Below are 13309 nucleotides of genomic sequence, written 5' to 3' on the forward strand. Positions count from 1 at the left end.
GTTGCTTGCATTAGGATCCAGATAGTGTCCAGATGTTGCAATTGACTGATATGTTTTTAAAACCTCTTTTGAGCTACAGGTTCCCCTTTCATTGCTTGCCTTTGTTTACTTGCGGTTTACTTGTTGAAGGAACTGGATGTTCTATCTCAGATTGCTTGTACCACTCTCGGTATTTTACCAATTGCATTTGCACTGTGCAGTTTAACATGCTTCTCCCCCGCACCTGTAAATTGATAATTGAATCTAGAGCCTTGACCGGGTTAATTTTTGTTCGTTTGCAGGGAGGGGAAGAGAGGAGAGCAGATGTGCTTTCTATTTATTTATTTATTTGAGGGTAAGTAAGGTTACTTCATGGATAGTGATGTGTACTCTCAGGAGGCACACAAGGTCTGGATACCTCTTTTTGTGAGTGCCCACAGCTCTTGATGCCTAGTGCCGAGGTTCATCGACTGGTTTGATACTCTGTTATTAATTTACTGACTGCACTGCTTCTGTAAACAGACATTTTTCCTCATTTATTTGATTGCTGTAAGAACTTAAAGGTGGAATACATTCTAGATTCATTTGTTTTATTTGAGTTTTCAAATAACATCTTCTGACAGTGACCAATTAGGGTTCTTTTTTTTTTGGTATCACTGTAAACTCATGGATTTACGTTGACATATTTGCTGTGTTGCAATCCACTGCTCCTGTGAGAGCTTCTTTATATTGGCTGCTGAGTCCTTTTGACAAAATCCTAGTAGTCTTTGATAGCTTCTTTGCTATCTGGTAAGACATGATGCTCTGGGCTCATGTTGTGTGTTTGTGGATTCAGTCATTTCCCCAAGAAATCCTGGCATTTTTATTGCATTCTTTTTTCTTTAGGATATCTCTCACTAGAAATTTGGAATTACTCTTAAAACAGGAGTCTTTGGAATTTCTCAGGAAGCCTTCCCTTTTATTTAAAAAATGGAATTGTATTAGATTTATTAGAAATTCTGCACGTCTACTAAACTGTTCAAATCAGTTGGTACTAATTCTCGACTTGGTTTGAGCCTCTGTGGATGCAGGACTGGTGTGGTGTACTGATTGTACATTGATGCATTTCCATTCTTGCCGAAAGAAATTGATCCAGGGAGAACTGTAACCCTTAAATGAGGTCAAATTTTCTGTCCATTGCAGTTGGCTGTTAAATGTAGAGAAAAACAATCAGGATAAGGATTGCTTAATCCAATGAACGAATTACTGTTAAGATGACATATATAGTCTTTGATAAAAATACTGATAAGCTTTTTTTTTAGGTCACTTGATGTAGTTTAAAAATTTTAAATAATTTGTTCATAATTTTAAGCTTATGTAGAGGACACAATTTTGAGTACCTACTGGAAAATGCAGTTGTTGAAAAATTACCATTTATGGATGCCTTTATAGGTAAAACATTGTTTTAGGGATTGGTGATGCAAATAATAGGTAGTAATAACCAGGAATCCTAACTAATAGTAGCTCATGCACAGAAGAGAAAACTTCAGTGGGAAAGCCAAGGTCATCAGCCAGCCAGGTGACGGAGCATGCTGGTGACCTCAGGCAGTCCACCTCAGAGTTTGTGTTCTCAACCAGTAGGCTTGTAGACTATATTTGAGAAAACACATGGCCCCTGCCTACGTAAATGCATTCCACAAAGGCAGCGTTAGTTATAGAATCAGGCTTTTTGCCACCTGGTCATTAGATCTGTTCAGTCTTTTTTTTTTTTTAAGTAGGTAAACTTGGTTTTTAATTGAACCAGTTCATTTCAGTTCGAACCCCTGCTGAGACTTTGCATTTCCACCCCAGATATTACTGAATCAGAATCCACACTTTAACAAGATACCCAGTGATTCTTCTGTATAATAAATTTTAAGAACCACTGCTCTGCTAGTGGTTCTCAGAATTGGTCCCTAACCAGCAGCATTGCCAGGGAACTTGTTAGACAGGCAAATTCTCAGCATACGAAAGGTAAAATGACTGTTAACGTGGTGGTAATTTCTTTCCAGGCTTTTAAAAATATTTTGAATGTATATGCTTATACATAAATAGAATTATTTTTTAACACTGTATGATGAGAAATTCTCTGTGCCCTCTTTTAAAGCACTTTGGATGACTATGATATTTTTTTGCTTAGTTACTCTAAAAATTGTGTAATTTTGTAATTGAGCATTTAGATTTTTTTGAGTTCTCATTTGTGTTTGTCAGTATTTGTTCCTTCTTTTGTTCTTGTTACTGATTCCTTGAAGAAGATTTACTAGGTTAAAGGGTATGAATATTTTAAAAGATAAGTAAAAGTATAATTTACAAATGATCTAGTTCAAACATGATATATTTTCCTTTTGCTGTCCTGTATAATACGTAGTCACTAAAATTTGTGGTTTTTAATAGTTTAAAATAAAAATTTATTTTTTAACATTTTAAAGGGTTATCATTTTGATATTTGGTCTTCTAATTAAATCAAACCTTTAATTAACTAGAACTGAACCAGTGAGACCCCTTAGTTAAAGGAGAGAGGCGCAAATAACGTCCACTAGGCAAGGATTTATATTTCCAGGGTGTGTTCTGCTACCGTACTCATTCACACTCAGTTCCTAAGTATTTATCGTCATCAGTATTGTCAGAGAGGTATCCCTCAGAAGTACTGACTGGAGGCAGCAGTTCCTGAAAGAAGACATTTGATTATGTTCTTTCTACCTAGAGGACTAAAAGAAGATTGAAAAACTATAACAAACAAACAAAAAAGACCTTCAACAATAAGAGCTGCCTCAAAAAGTTTCTGTGACTATTTTCTTTGGTGGCTCCCACTTCTAAGGTAGAATCTTCAAGGTCAACTTAGAGAGGGATCCGCAGGACCGTCTGAAGCAGCTGTCCCAGAGCTAACCCACCAGAACTCTGTGCACTGATTGCATAGAATCTTGGAGACTTTGGAAAAAATGTTTCTAGAGCCACGTGTGATTGGTCTAATATCTTGACATTCTTTTTAGGCAAAGGGGCTGATTTGACTAAGCCTCCATGTCGAAAAGCAAAGGAAATCCGGAAAGAAAGGAAGAGGTTGAAGCTCATGCAGCGAAGCTCAGCTGAGGAGCCGCAGGGCCTCCGGGCTCAAGGCGAACCGCCATCTTTGATCCCACCGAAGGCTAAATCCAACGCGCCCAAATCCCTCGAAGATTTCATTTTTGAACCTTTACCAGAGGATGCATCACACAAGCTAGAGGTATTTTGGAGGGTGTTTTCATTTGTGCTTTATTTCTTGTTCTCTGTTGGTCACCTAGTTTATTTTCTTTTGAGTTTATGGTAATCAATTAATGTTTTGATATTATCAAACAAGAAATTAAAGTGAATTAGAGTAAAATAGCATATGCATTTACTAGGTTAATTGCTATTTAAGGGGAACTTTTTTTAAAAAAGATTTTTTAAAAGAATACATTAGGCAGATTGGATATGAAAATTATGGAAGCAGTTCTAGCTTTAGCATTTTATTTTGGAGATTCGTCTAGCTTTTTGTTTCCCGTGATGGAAATTTAATCATTAAAGCAAAGGAGAAAAATATTCATCAACTCCATTTTGGCAGCTTTGGTTTAAGTATTGAAAGGGAACAAATAGACCACACTTGGCGAATCACCGTTTTACCCATCTAATATTCTGATCTTGAGCAAGCCAGCAGTTAGGAAGGAATTCAGATAAAGAGAACTGCATTGCCCCAGTTCTGCTATAATCCTGTCTCATTAGTTTCCCCCAAAGCAATTTAGGCCTAATGTGAATGCCTAATGTGAACACTTCAGAGCTAATTCCTTTTTCTTTTTTTCCAAATTGATCTGCACTTTTCAGATCAATTCTAGATTTCTCAGTATTAGTAAAATTAAAAAGCATTAGCCGTAATGATTTTTAACATTTTCTCGTACTTAATTAGTGACAGGTCAGCCTTTGAATTTGTAGCTTAATATCATCTGTGAATATCACTGCTAAAGATCCGATACTAAAAAATTAACTTTGGCACAGCCTAAACATTACGACAATATGTATATTATCACAAATAATTTTTTTTAATAACTATTATAACTCATTGGCTGCTCTGATTTTAGTATTGGTCTTTCTCCTTCCAAAATTTTGAAGAGTGGTTGTTAGGTGTTTGCTTTTTTTAGTTGACACACTCTTAAAATATTTTATGAGAAGCCTGCTGTCTTTGCATCATAAATACTAATGTCCTCAGGAAACCAAGCATACCTAACAACCAGGGGTGCATTACGCACTAGCACGGTGCTTACCTGATCATCTGTAGTGAATTGGTAGTGAACAATTTCGCGTTTTTTCACCACATCAAAGATTCTCCTTCTAAGGATGGCTGGCATCTGTCACCCAACCCCACAGCTCCTTCCTACAGAATCAAAACCTCTTTTCAAATTTACAGTCCCTGGCAGGGGCAGAGGATCCTGTAAGGTGGCTAAGTACAGACTTACTTGTGTTTACTAATCTGTAGTGAAATTGTTCAGTATAGATGACCTGGTGAGCAAGGTATGCACAGTGCTTGCCTTGTCTATCGGATAATCCACCTCTGCTAACAACAGCTCTATAGCAGCCTCTTACTTTTTTTGTGATACCCAGGATGTACAGAGACTTAATAGCCACTGGGTGTCACTCCTTCTTCACAGAATCCAAAACCAAAGCCAAACCCATTGCCGTTGAGTCGATTCCGACTCCTAGTGACCCTGTAAGACAGAGTAGAACTGCCCCATAGGGTTTCCAAGGAGAGGCTAGTGGATTTGAACTGCTCACCTTTTGGTTAGCAGCCAAGCTCTTAACCACTACGCCACCAGGGCTGCATTTCTTCACAGAAGAACTGCTCAAAACGTGTGCGTGTGCCGTGTACACATGCGCACACACAAATTTCCTGTTATGCCTTTATTATATTGCATTTGATTTTCTTTTTCCAGTTCTGTTAATACATGTTAACTGATCAGTATCTCCTTTATCCTTCTAGCTGTTTTCCATGTAGTACATTTTATTAGTGTCAGCATGAATATTTTGTCATTCCGTTCTTCCATTTGAAGTTTTACAGTTAAGCTTCATTTTCCTGTGCCTCTTTTGTTATAGATTTTTGGAGCCCAAAAATAAAGTCGGCTTCATAGCCCACATGCTGGGATGCTTTAGGGCAGCAGGTTTTGGATAGTCTTATAAAAAGTTAAAGCGTTGTATCTTAGCTGTTTATTAGTAGTTTTTGGCAGTAATAACAGTGATACTAAAGTAATAGGGTTCAACAAATGGCAGCCAATTGCTGTGTGCCCATGACTTATCTGCGTTTTATGTAGGAGGAAACTGAGGCACATAGAGGCCGAGGTACTTGAGCAAGATGGCGGCATCACATTTTGAACAAAGGGAATCTGACTTCAGAGTCTTCATTCCTAACTGCCGTCAAACAGGAACACTTGTGAGGGTTGACTTTTACACTTACAAAAACGTTGTTAAGGTTAGACTTAGTAAGAATGAATAAAGAAGTTTCCGAAAAGTATATTCACAGTTTTAGTTCTTTGGAAAGACTTATGAAGGTGAACTATGTACAACAAAAAGGGTATTTTTTTTGTGACATGTGTGCTAGAGGTTTTGTAATACAGACGGGCTTACATAATTCAGTCAGCTTCTGAGCTGAGCCGTAGAATTTAAAGAGGATCCCCTGCCTTGTGTTCCTGTAAGTTCTGTGAGCTGGAGAAATAACTTATTTACTCGTTGGTTGACTTTTTAATGTTAAAATGTTATTACAGTATGTTAATACATTAATATTTGTTTTGTATCTTTTTGGATGGGAGTAACTGTGAATACCTAGTCTGTGGAATGAATGAATGAATTAATGAGCATTGTTTTTAACTCCTTCTGAAGGTGAGGGTGGTGAGGTCATCTCCACCAAGTTCTCAGTTCAAAGCCACATTTCAGGAGTCTTATCAGATCTATAAACGTTACCAGATGATTGTTCACAAGGATCCACCTGATAAACCAACTGTGAGCCAGGTCAGCGGGCCACGCGTGGTTCTTACGTGCAAACGGAACTTTCCCCTCCAATTGCTGTCATCCTATGAATTCCTTCTTTATTTCTGGTACATTTTATTTATAGTCACTTTGCAGCATTACTGCAAAGAGATAGGACTGTGAACTAAGGAGCATTCTGAAAGTGCCAGTTTCGCCTGTTGCCATGCCAAGTGCCAGCCATGTATAATTCTAAATTGGAAAGTAACACATGAGATAAATTGTCTTTATTTAAAGTTGCTGTGTTTGATTGCATTCGTCTAAAAGTTAGTAATAATACTTAGTATTCATAGAGCTCTGAGTTAAAAAAAGCAAAACACTATTTTTTTGGTAGGCATACTTTGCACAACACTGATAATATGCTTTATCCACATGTAAAATTCAGAAAAAGTTCATAGCGGCTGAAGTGTTTGTTAATGTACTTCCTGTACACAACTGAGACTAAAAAATTAAGATAGTAAAATGTTTTAATGGAAGTCCTAATATGCTTGTAATTTTCTTAATTACGTTACCCAGGAGTAGACCTCAAAGGGAAACAGCCTAAAACACCCAATGTGAGTCAGGCCAGAAAGGTAGCCACGAGGATACTTCTCATAGTAGGCAGTGGTGATTTTGACTGCAGTGTTTGCAGAAAATTATAATAGGCGACTAGAGAAACAAACCGTTGCTCTGGCCCTTAGGAATTTACAGTTTTTATCTCAATTACTATAAAGTTAGCCTTCCAGGCTCTGTGCCAGTCAACCCATTCCAGGGTTTATTCCATTTCGTGACAAATTCCAGTGCTGAGCTTTGGAAGTGGATTTGCGGAGATGCTACTCTAGCCTCACCTTCAGAAGCACGTCGTCTAGTGTAAATGTTTCAATAGCCTTTGCTTGTATTTTCCTTGCTCTGAAGGTGAGGTTAGTACCTGTCTCTTTTGAGGACCCAGAGTTCAAGTCGTCCTTCAGCCAGTCCTTTTCTTTATATGTCAAGTATCAAATGACCATACACCAGGATCCGCCTGATGAATGTGGGAAGACTGAGGTACTGTTTGTTAAACGTTCTTTCCTATGTTGATGAGGTTGTCTGTGAAGAAGCATAATATGATGGCGTAATATATTTTCTTGCCATTTTCTTATTTATTAAGTAGAGCTGGTAAGCCTTTCGGTGTGTAATACCAAACTTTTATGAACACAAGTCATGCATTTGAACATTTTAAATTCCTCAGAAGGAAGGATTGCAACTTCAGGATATGTTCTTCTTATGTAGTCTCTCCAGGAACCTGAATGTAGCATCTTACTATGTTCAGGCATCCCATTTATGTCATTAGACATTTAGTGAGTGCCCATGTGTGCCCCAGAACAAAGGGAAGAATCTGTCTTCAAGGAATTTATAATCAAACAAGAAAGACAGGCCAGTCAACAAAAATATCTTACCAAGAAGCAGGTGGAAACGAAGCATGTGGGGAGTGTATAGAGGGCATCATTTAACAAGCACTTATTGAGGGCCTGCTATTTTCCAGGGGTGTGCTAGGTGCTGAGGATATCGAGACGAGTGAGATTCATAGTTGTCAGAGTGGGAGAGGGGTGGGTGGAAGAAAGATGCCAGTGAATTAAAGTTTTGATTTTTGTCTTCTGTTTGTTTAATGACACAGAGTGCATAAGCTTAAAAGAGACAATATGGTAGCATTCGTGGCTCATGCTCCCTGAGAGCGGTATGACTTTCTGGGTCTCCTGGAGCCTGGCTAGTTAGGATGAGGTCTGCAGACAAGCAGCTTCTGCAGCACCTGGAATGCAGAATCTCAGGCCCCACTTCAGACCTTCTGAATTGGAGTCTTGGTGTCATAGCTAAAAGACTTTGCCTAACCCAAAGTCATGAAGATGTACTCCTATATTTTCTTCTAAGAGTTTTATAGTTTTCATCTTACATTTAGGTCTGTGATCCATTTTGATTTCTTTTGTGTATGGTGTGAGGAAGGGGCCCAACATCACTCTTGCATGTGAACATCCAGTTACCCACAACCATCTGTGAAACATCTTCTTTTCCCATTGAATTGCCGTGGCACCTTTGTTAAACTCAGTTGACTGTAAATGTAAAGGTTTATTTCTGGACCTCACTTCTATTCCTTTGGTCTACGTGTCTCTCCTTATGGCAGTATCACATGGTTTTGATTACTGTTGCTTTGTAGTAAGATTGAAATCTAGAAGTATGAGCCCTCCAACTCTTTTGTTCTTTTTTAGAATTGTTTTAACTATTCCTGGCCCCTTGAATTTCTGTAAGAATTTTAGGATCAGCTTATCAGTTTCTTCAAAGAAGTCAGCTGAGATTTTGATAGGGCTTGTTTTACGTATGTAGATCAATTTGAGGGTATTGACATCTTAACATTATTTTATGTCTTCTGATCTATGAACGTAGGCTGTCTTCCCATTTTTTCCTCTAATTTCTCTTAACAGTGTTTTATAGTTTTCAGAGTGTAAATAGTATTGTAAATGGAATTCTTTTCTTAATTTCATTTTTTCGGTGTTCATTGCTAGTGCATAGAAATACAGTTGATTTTTTTATATTGATTTTGTACTTATAACCTTGCTGAACTCATTATCTAGTAGTTGTTCAGTGGGTTCCTTAGGGTTTTCTAGGTCATGTCATCTGCAAACAGATAGTTTTACCTCTTCGTTTTGAATGCCTGTAATACATTTTCTTGCCTAATTATCCTGATTAGAACCTCTAGTATAGTATTGAACAGGGGTGGCAAGAGCAGATATCCTTGTCTTGTTCCTGATCTCGGGGGGGAAACTTTCAGTCTTTCACCATGAAGTGTGATGGTACACCATGTGTGTTAGAGTAGAAGTGTGCTCCATAAGGTTTTAAGTGGCTCAGTTTTTGGATGTAGATCACCAGGCCTTTCTTCCAAGGTACCTCTGGGAGGACCCAACCTCCAACCGTATGGTTAGCAGCCAAGCTTGTTAACCATGTGTACCACCCGGGGACTCCAGTATGTTAGCTGTGGGTTTTTTGAAGGTACCTTTTATCATAGGGTTGAAGAAGATTCCCTCTGTTCCGAGTTCCTGAAGGGCTGTTAGGTTTTGTCAAAATGTTTTCTCATCTATCAAGATGATCGTGGGTTTTTGTGCTTTATTCTATTGATAAAGATGTATTACATTAATTGATTTTTGGATAGTAAGTAGACCAACCTGGAATAAATTTCACTTGATCATAGCATATAATCCTTTGTATATGTTTCTGGATTTGATTTACTAGTATGTTGCTGAGAATTTTGCATCTGTATTTGTAAGATGTTGGTCTGTGGTTTTCTTGTGATGTCTTTCTCTGGCCTCGCAGGATGAGTTGGGAAGTATTTCTTTTCTATTTTTTTTGAAAAGTTTACAAATAGTTGGGATTAATTCTTCTTTAAATATAGAGATCTATAAACAAAACCAAACCCGTTGCCATCTAGTTGATTCCGACTCATAGTGACCCTTAGCACGGAGTAGAACTGCACCATAGGGTTTCCAGGGAGTGACTGGTGGATTTGAACGGCTGACCTTTTGGTTAGCAGCCAAACTCTTAAGCACTGCACTGCCAGGGCTCCACAGAGATGTATAGAAGTTTTATTTTGTGATTTCTTAAATTTGCAACGCTGTCAAGGAGATTCTAAAGGAGTGTGTTTAGGGAGAGATCTCAGTTAATATTAAATGTTGTGTCTGGTCAGTCTCTTGGGCTGTATTTCTGGGGCTTTCTTGTGTGATTTTTGAGGAAATTTCTATATGGGATAAAAATAACTTTAGTTTATCTTTTTATAACAATTTTGAAAGTACTTAGAACCTTTATTTCACTTGATCTTCGTAGCAACTCTGTGATGTTGGGACGGGGCTGCTGTTACTCCCTTTTACTCTGAGGAAATGGAAGCTTTGAGGAGTGATTCACCGAAGGTCCAACTGGTATTCACCTTCTTGTCTTGATTCCCCTGCTCGCAACTAGAGAATGAGTGCCCGCTGCCGGTGGGGCCGGCTGCAAGAGAGACCGATTTGGGCATACTGCATTGCGTTGCAACCTTGAAGTCTGATGTTTTCTACTGAAGGAAGCTTGGTGCGTCAGTGGTGGAGTTCTTGCCTCCCATGCGGGAGACCTGGGTTTGATTCCTGACCAGTTGCATCTCAGGCACAGCCACCACCTGTCAGTGGAGGCGTGCCTGTTGCTGTGATACTGAACAGGTTTCAGTGGCACTTCAGCCTAAGATGGAGTAGGAAGAAAGGCCTGGCAATCTACGTCTGATAGTCGGCCAATGAAAACCTGTGGATCACAGTGGTCCTGTCTACATCTGGTCATGGGGATGGCACAGGATTGGGCAGCATTTTGTTCTGCTGTGGGACGCGACAGCAGCTAACAACACTTTGCTTCTCAGCCTCGAAGTCTGGTGTTTTATGTTGAAGGAAGCTAATTCTCACCCTGGAGGGCGGAAATAACTTCCTCCTGCACGTGACTGCTGTTTTCTATATGAGCAGACAGCCAGTGTGCTTGTTCTTGTGCTGCGGCAGAATGAGAAGCGAAAAAAAGCGTCTTTGATGAGCTTCCCTGCTCTCCTAACTCTCTTCAGGGGCTTTGAGCAGCAGTTCACTGGGTGTGGTTTTGTTAACATAATGGGGAAACTGATTTAATTATGTTCAAGAAAGTACGTTTTTGCTCTTGTTGTAAAACATTTAAGGTAAATAACAGGCAGCAGAGTAATCTGGGGACTTCAGGCAACCATATCAGGGTATTGAGTCCATTTTGACTCTGTTCGTAACCATAAAATAATTATCTAAAAGCCACTCAGTATTTTTTGAGATATTTGATGAGAACATAAATAAATATAGATTGTTTGGATATCCCAAAATGGCAAGTCAATTTTTAGTAACACTTTTACAAAAGTAGCACATGACTGAAGATAGTGAGCTTTTAGAGGACTTGATCAGTTACCCCGGTGTGTTTGTTTCCATTACTATTTTCAATCATTCAGGTAGATAATAGATTTTCAGAAAATTATGCAATATAAATTGCTGGAGTAATGTATGGCCTAGCTTGTGTATAATAGATAACCAACATTTAAGAATCTTTGTTCCTCAGAGTAGCCAGTAATTCTGTATGATATAAACATGGATTTTAGCTGGAATTTTTTTGACATTGTATTACAGAAAATTCTGTTGTTGTTGTTGTTAGGTGCTATTGAGTCAGTTCCACTCATAGTGACGACCCTGTGTGCAATAGATTGAAACACTGCTGGGTCCTGTGCCACCCTTAAAATCGTTACGCTTGAGCCTCTTGTTGCAGCCACTGTGTCATGCCATCTTGTTGAGGGTCTTCCTCTTTTTTGCTGACCTTCTGCTTTACCAGGCACGATGTCCTTCTCCAGGGACTGATCCCTCCTGAAGTATATGAGGTGTAGTCTCACCATCATCCCTGCTTATAAGGAGCATTCTGGTTGTATTTCTTCAAAGACAGATTAGTTCTTTTGGCAGTCCGTGGGATATTCATTATAAAGGTGCACTATCCCGTTGCTGGAGCCCTGGTGGTACAGTGGTTAAGAGCTGCAGCTGCTAACCAAGAGGTCGGCAGTTCGAATCCATGAGCCTCTCCTTGGAAACCCTGTGGGGCAGTTTTACTCTGTCCTGTAGGGTCACTATATGTCAAAATCGACTAGACGGCAATGGGTTTTATTCCTTTGCTGTTTAGAAAAACTATGGGGTGTGATATTTTTGAGGCTTTTGTTTTTTGCTGGATTATCTGAAAACGAGTACCTGATAGCATTTCCTTTCACCATAAATGCTTCAGTATTTTTTTTTTTTCCCCTAATTCCATCAGGTGATCTGTGAATCTAAAACTTACATCGATTGAGATCATTTCAGGATACTGTGCTTTCCCAGAAAGCACTCTTCTCTAAATTAGTTCAGAGAACTTTGTAGGAGCGATGTAGGTATAGAAGACCTCAGCTTCTAAGAGATGACTGTTTTTGAGAAAGTTATCTTACATGCAGGTATACACGATTGAACAGTGAGTGTGGAAAAGGGGGAAAGAGACGAGGGGGCTCTTCTAACCCCATGTAGAAATAAAAGATGGACGAATGTTGGAGTACTGTCTCACTCCAACCACCAGGGGGTGCTCTAGACCTAGCACGGGTTTGCTCTTCCATCGTGGCTCCCTTCTGCTCCTGTGTGGATGCATAAGTTGCGTGTTTGCGACCCAGGAAATAGGGATAAAGGCTTTTCTTCTGCCATTGATTAGAAGTAATTTGCACTGAAGCAGTGAATGGGATCATTACAAGTGATTCTTTGCTTGTTAAAGGTTTTAAATATTTTTTTCCGAACTTGAGTTTCATTTTTCCCTCTTAACTTCCTTGCACTCTATGTATCTGAAAACAATAACAGTGCATATCTAGAAAGCGGTTCACCGGAGAGACCGATACTCTCCTTCAGTTCTCCTAAGAAGCCAGACTGTATCATGTCTAGACAGGGACCGTTTTATAAATATATGACTCTGGCATAGAGTTAATAGAATTTGAATGATGCCAAGATCTGAGCATTTGGGGTTTTTATGTGTTTGTATTTTTAAGGCCTGGGCTGATTTAGCTGAATAAAGTAGAGGGCTTAGGCAACTATTTGAATAATTCAATAAAAACAAAAACGACTTTTCAGGAGCAGCTACTAGGTCAGGGTGCACTGCTGTATTGTGGTCTGTCTCAAGGTGTGTGGCGAGGCATCTGTCACTGGTGGTGGTTTAAATTACCAAAGCTTCTGTATGAGGCATGCTTGTATTCCCAGCATAATGTTACTTTTGGGGGAGACCTGAAGAGGTGGAGTAAAAGCTAGCACTGGGGACGTTTTTCCTTAAAGTTTCTTTTGGTCAGTAATTTCTAAAATCTTACCTAAGATCAAAAACTCACAGCATTGTACAACTACAGAGGGGAAAGGACCTTGTTGTTAGGCGCCGTCGATTCGGTTCCGACTCATAGCAACCCTGTATACCGCAGAATGAAACATGGCCCGGTCCTGCGCCATCCTTACAATCGTTGTTATGCTCGAGCTCATTGTTGGAGCCACTGTGTCAGTCCACCTCATTGAGGGTCTTCCTCTTTTTCGCTGACCCTGTACTCTGCCAAGCATGGTGTCCTTCTCCAGGGACTGATCTCTCCTGACCACATGTCCAAAGTATGTAAGATGCAGTCTCGCCATCCTTGCCTCTAAGAAGCATTCTGGCCGCACCTCTTCCAAGACAGATTTGTTTGTTCTTTTGGCAGTCCATGGTATATTCAGTATTCTTCGCCAACACCACAATTCAA

General features: G+C 39.4%; 1 protein-coding gene across 9 annotated transcripts in view; it reads left to right on the forward strand.

The window, feature by feature from the left end:
• The window catches only part of ATE1 (arginyltransferase 1), a 162351-nt gene that overhangs the window by 23324 nt on the left and 125718 nt on the right, over positions 1–13309 (forward strand). For 7 of the 9 annotated variants that reach the window (XR_002784216.2, XR_002784218.2, XM_010601209.3 and 4 more), the window contains exons 6-7: positions 2988–3217; positions 6913–7041. Coding sequence is in view for 7 of the 9 variants with exons in the window: in XM_010601209.3 (XP_010599511.2) it covers positions 2988–3217; positions 6913–7041 (359 nt within the window). In the remaining 2 variants the exon portion in view is untranslated. Of the gene's footprint in view, positions 1–2987; positions 3218–5874; positions 6004–6912; positions 7042–13309 lie in introns of all 9 variants that reach the window. The other 2 variants (XM_010601206.3, XM_010601207.3) reach the window with 2 other exon arrangements.

This window comes from Loxodonta africana, chromosome 16 (assembly GCF_030014295.1).
Source record: "Loxodonta africana isolate mLoxAfr1 chromosome 16, mLoxAfr1.hap2, whole genome shotgun sequence".
NCBI lineage: Eukaryota > Metazoa > Chordata > Mammalia > Proboscidea > Elephantidae > Loxodonta > Loxodonta africana.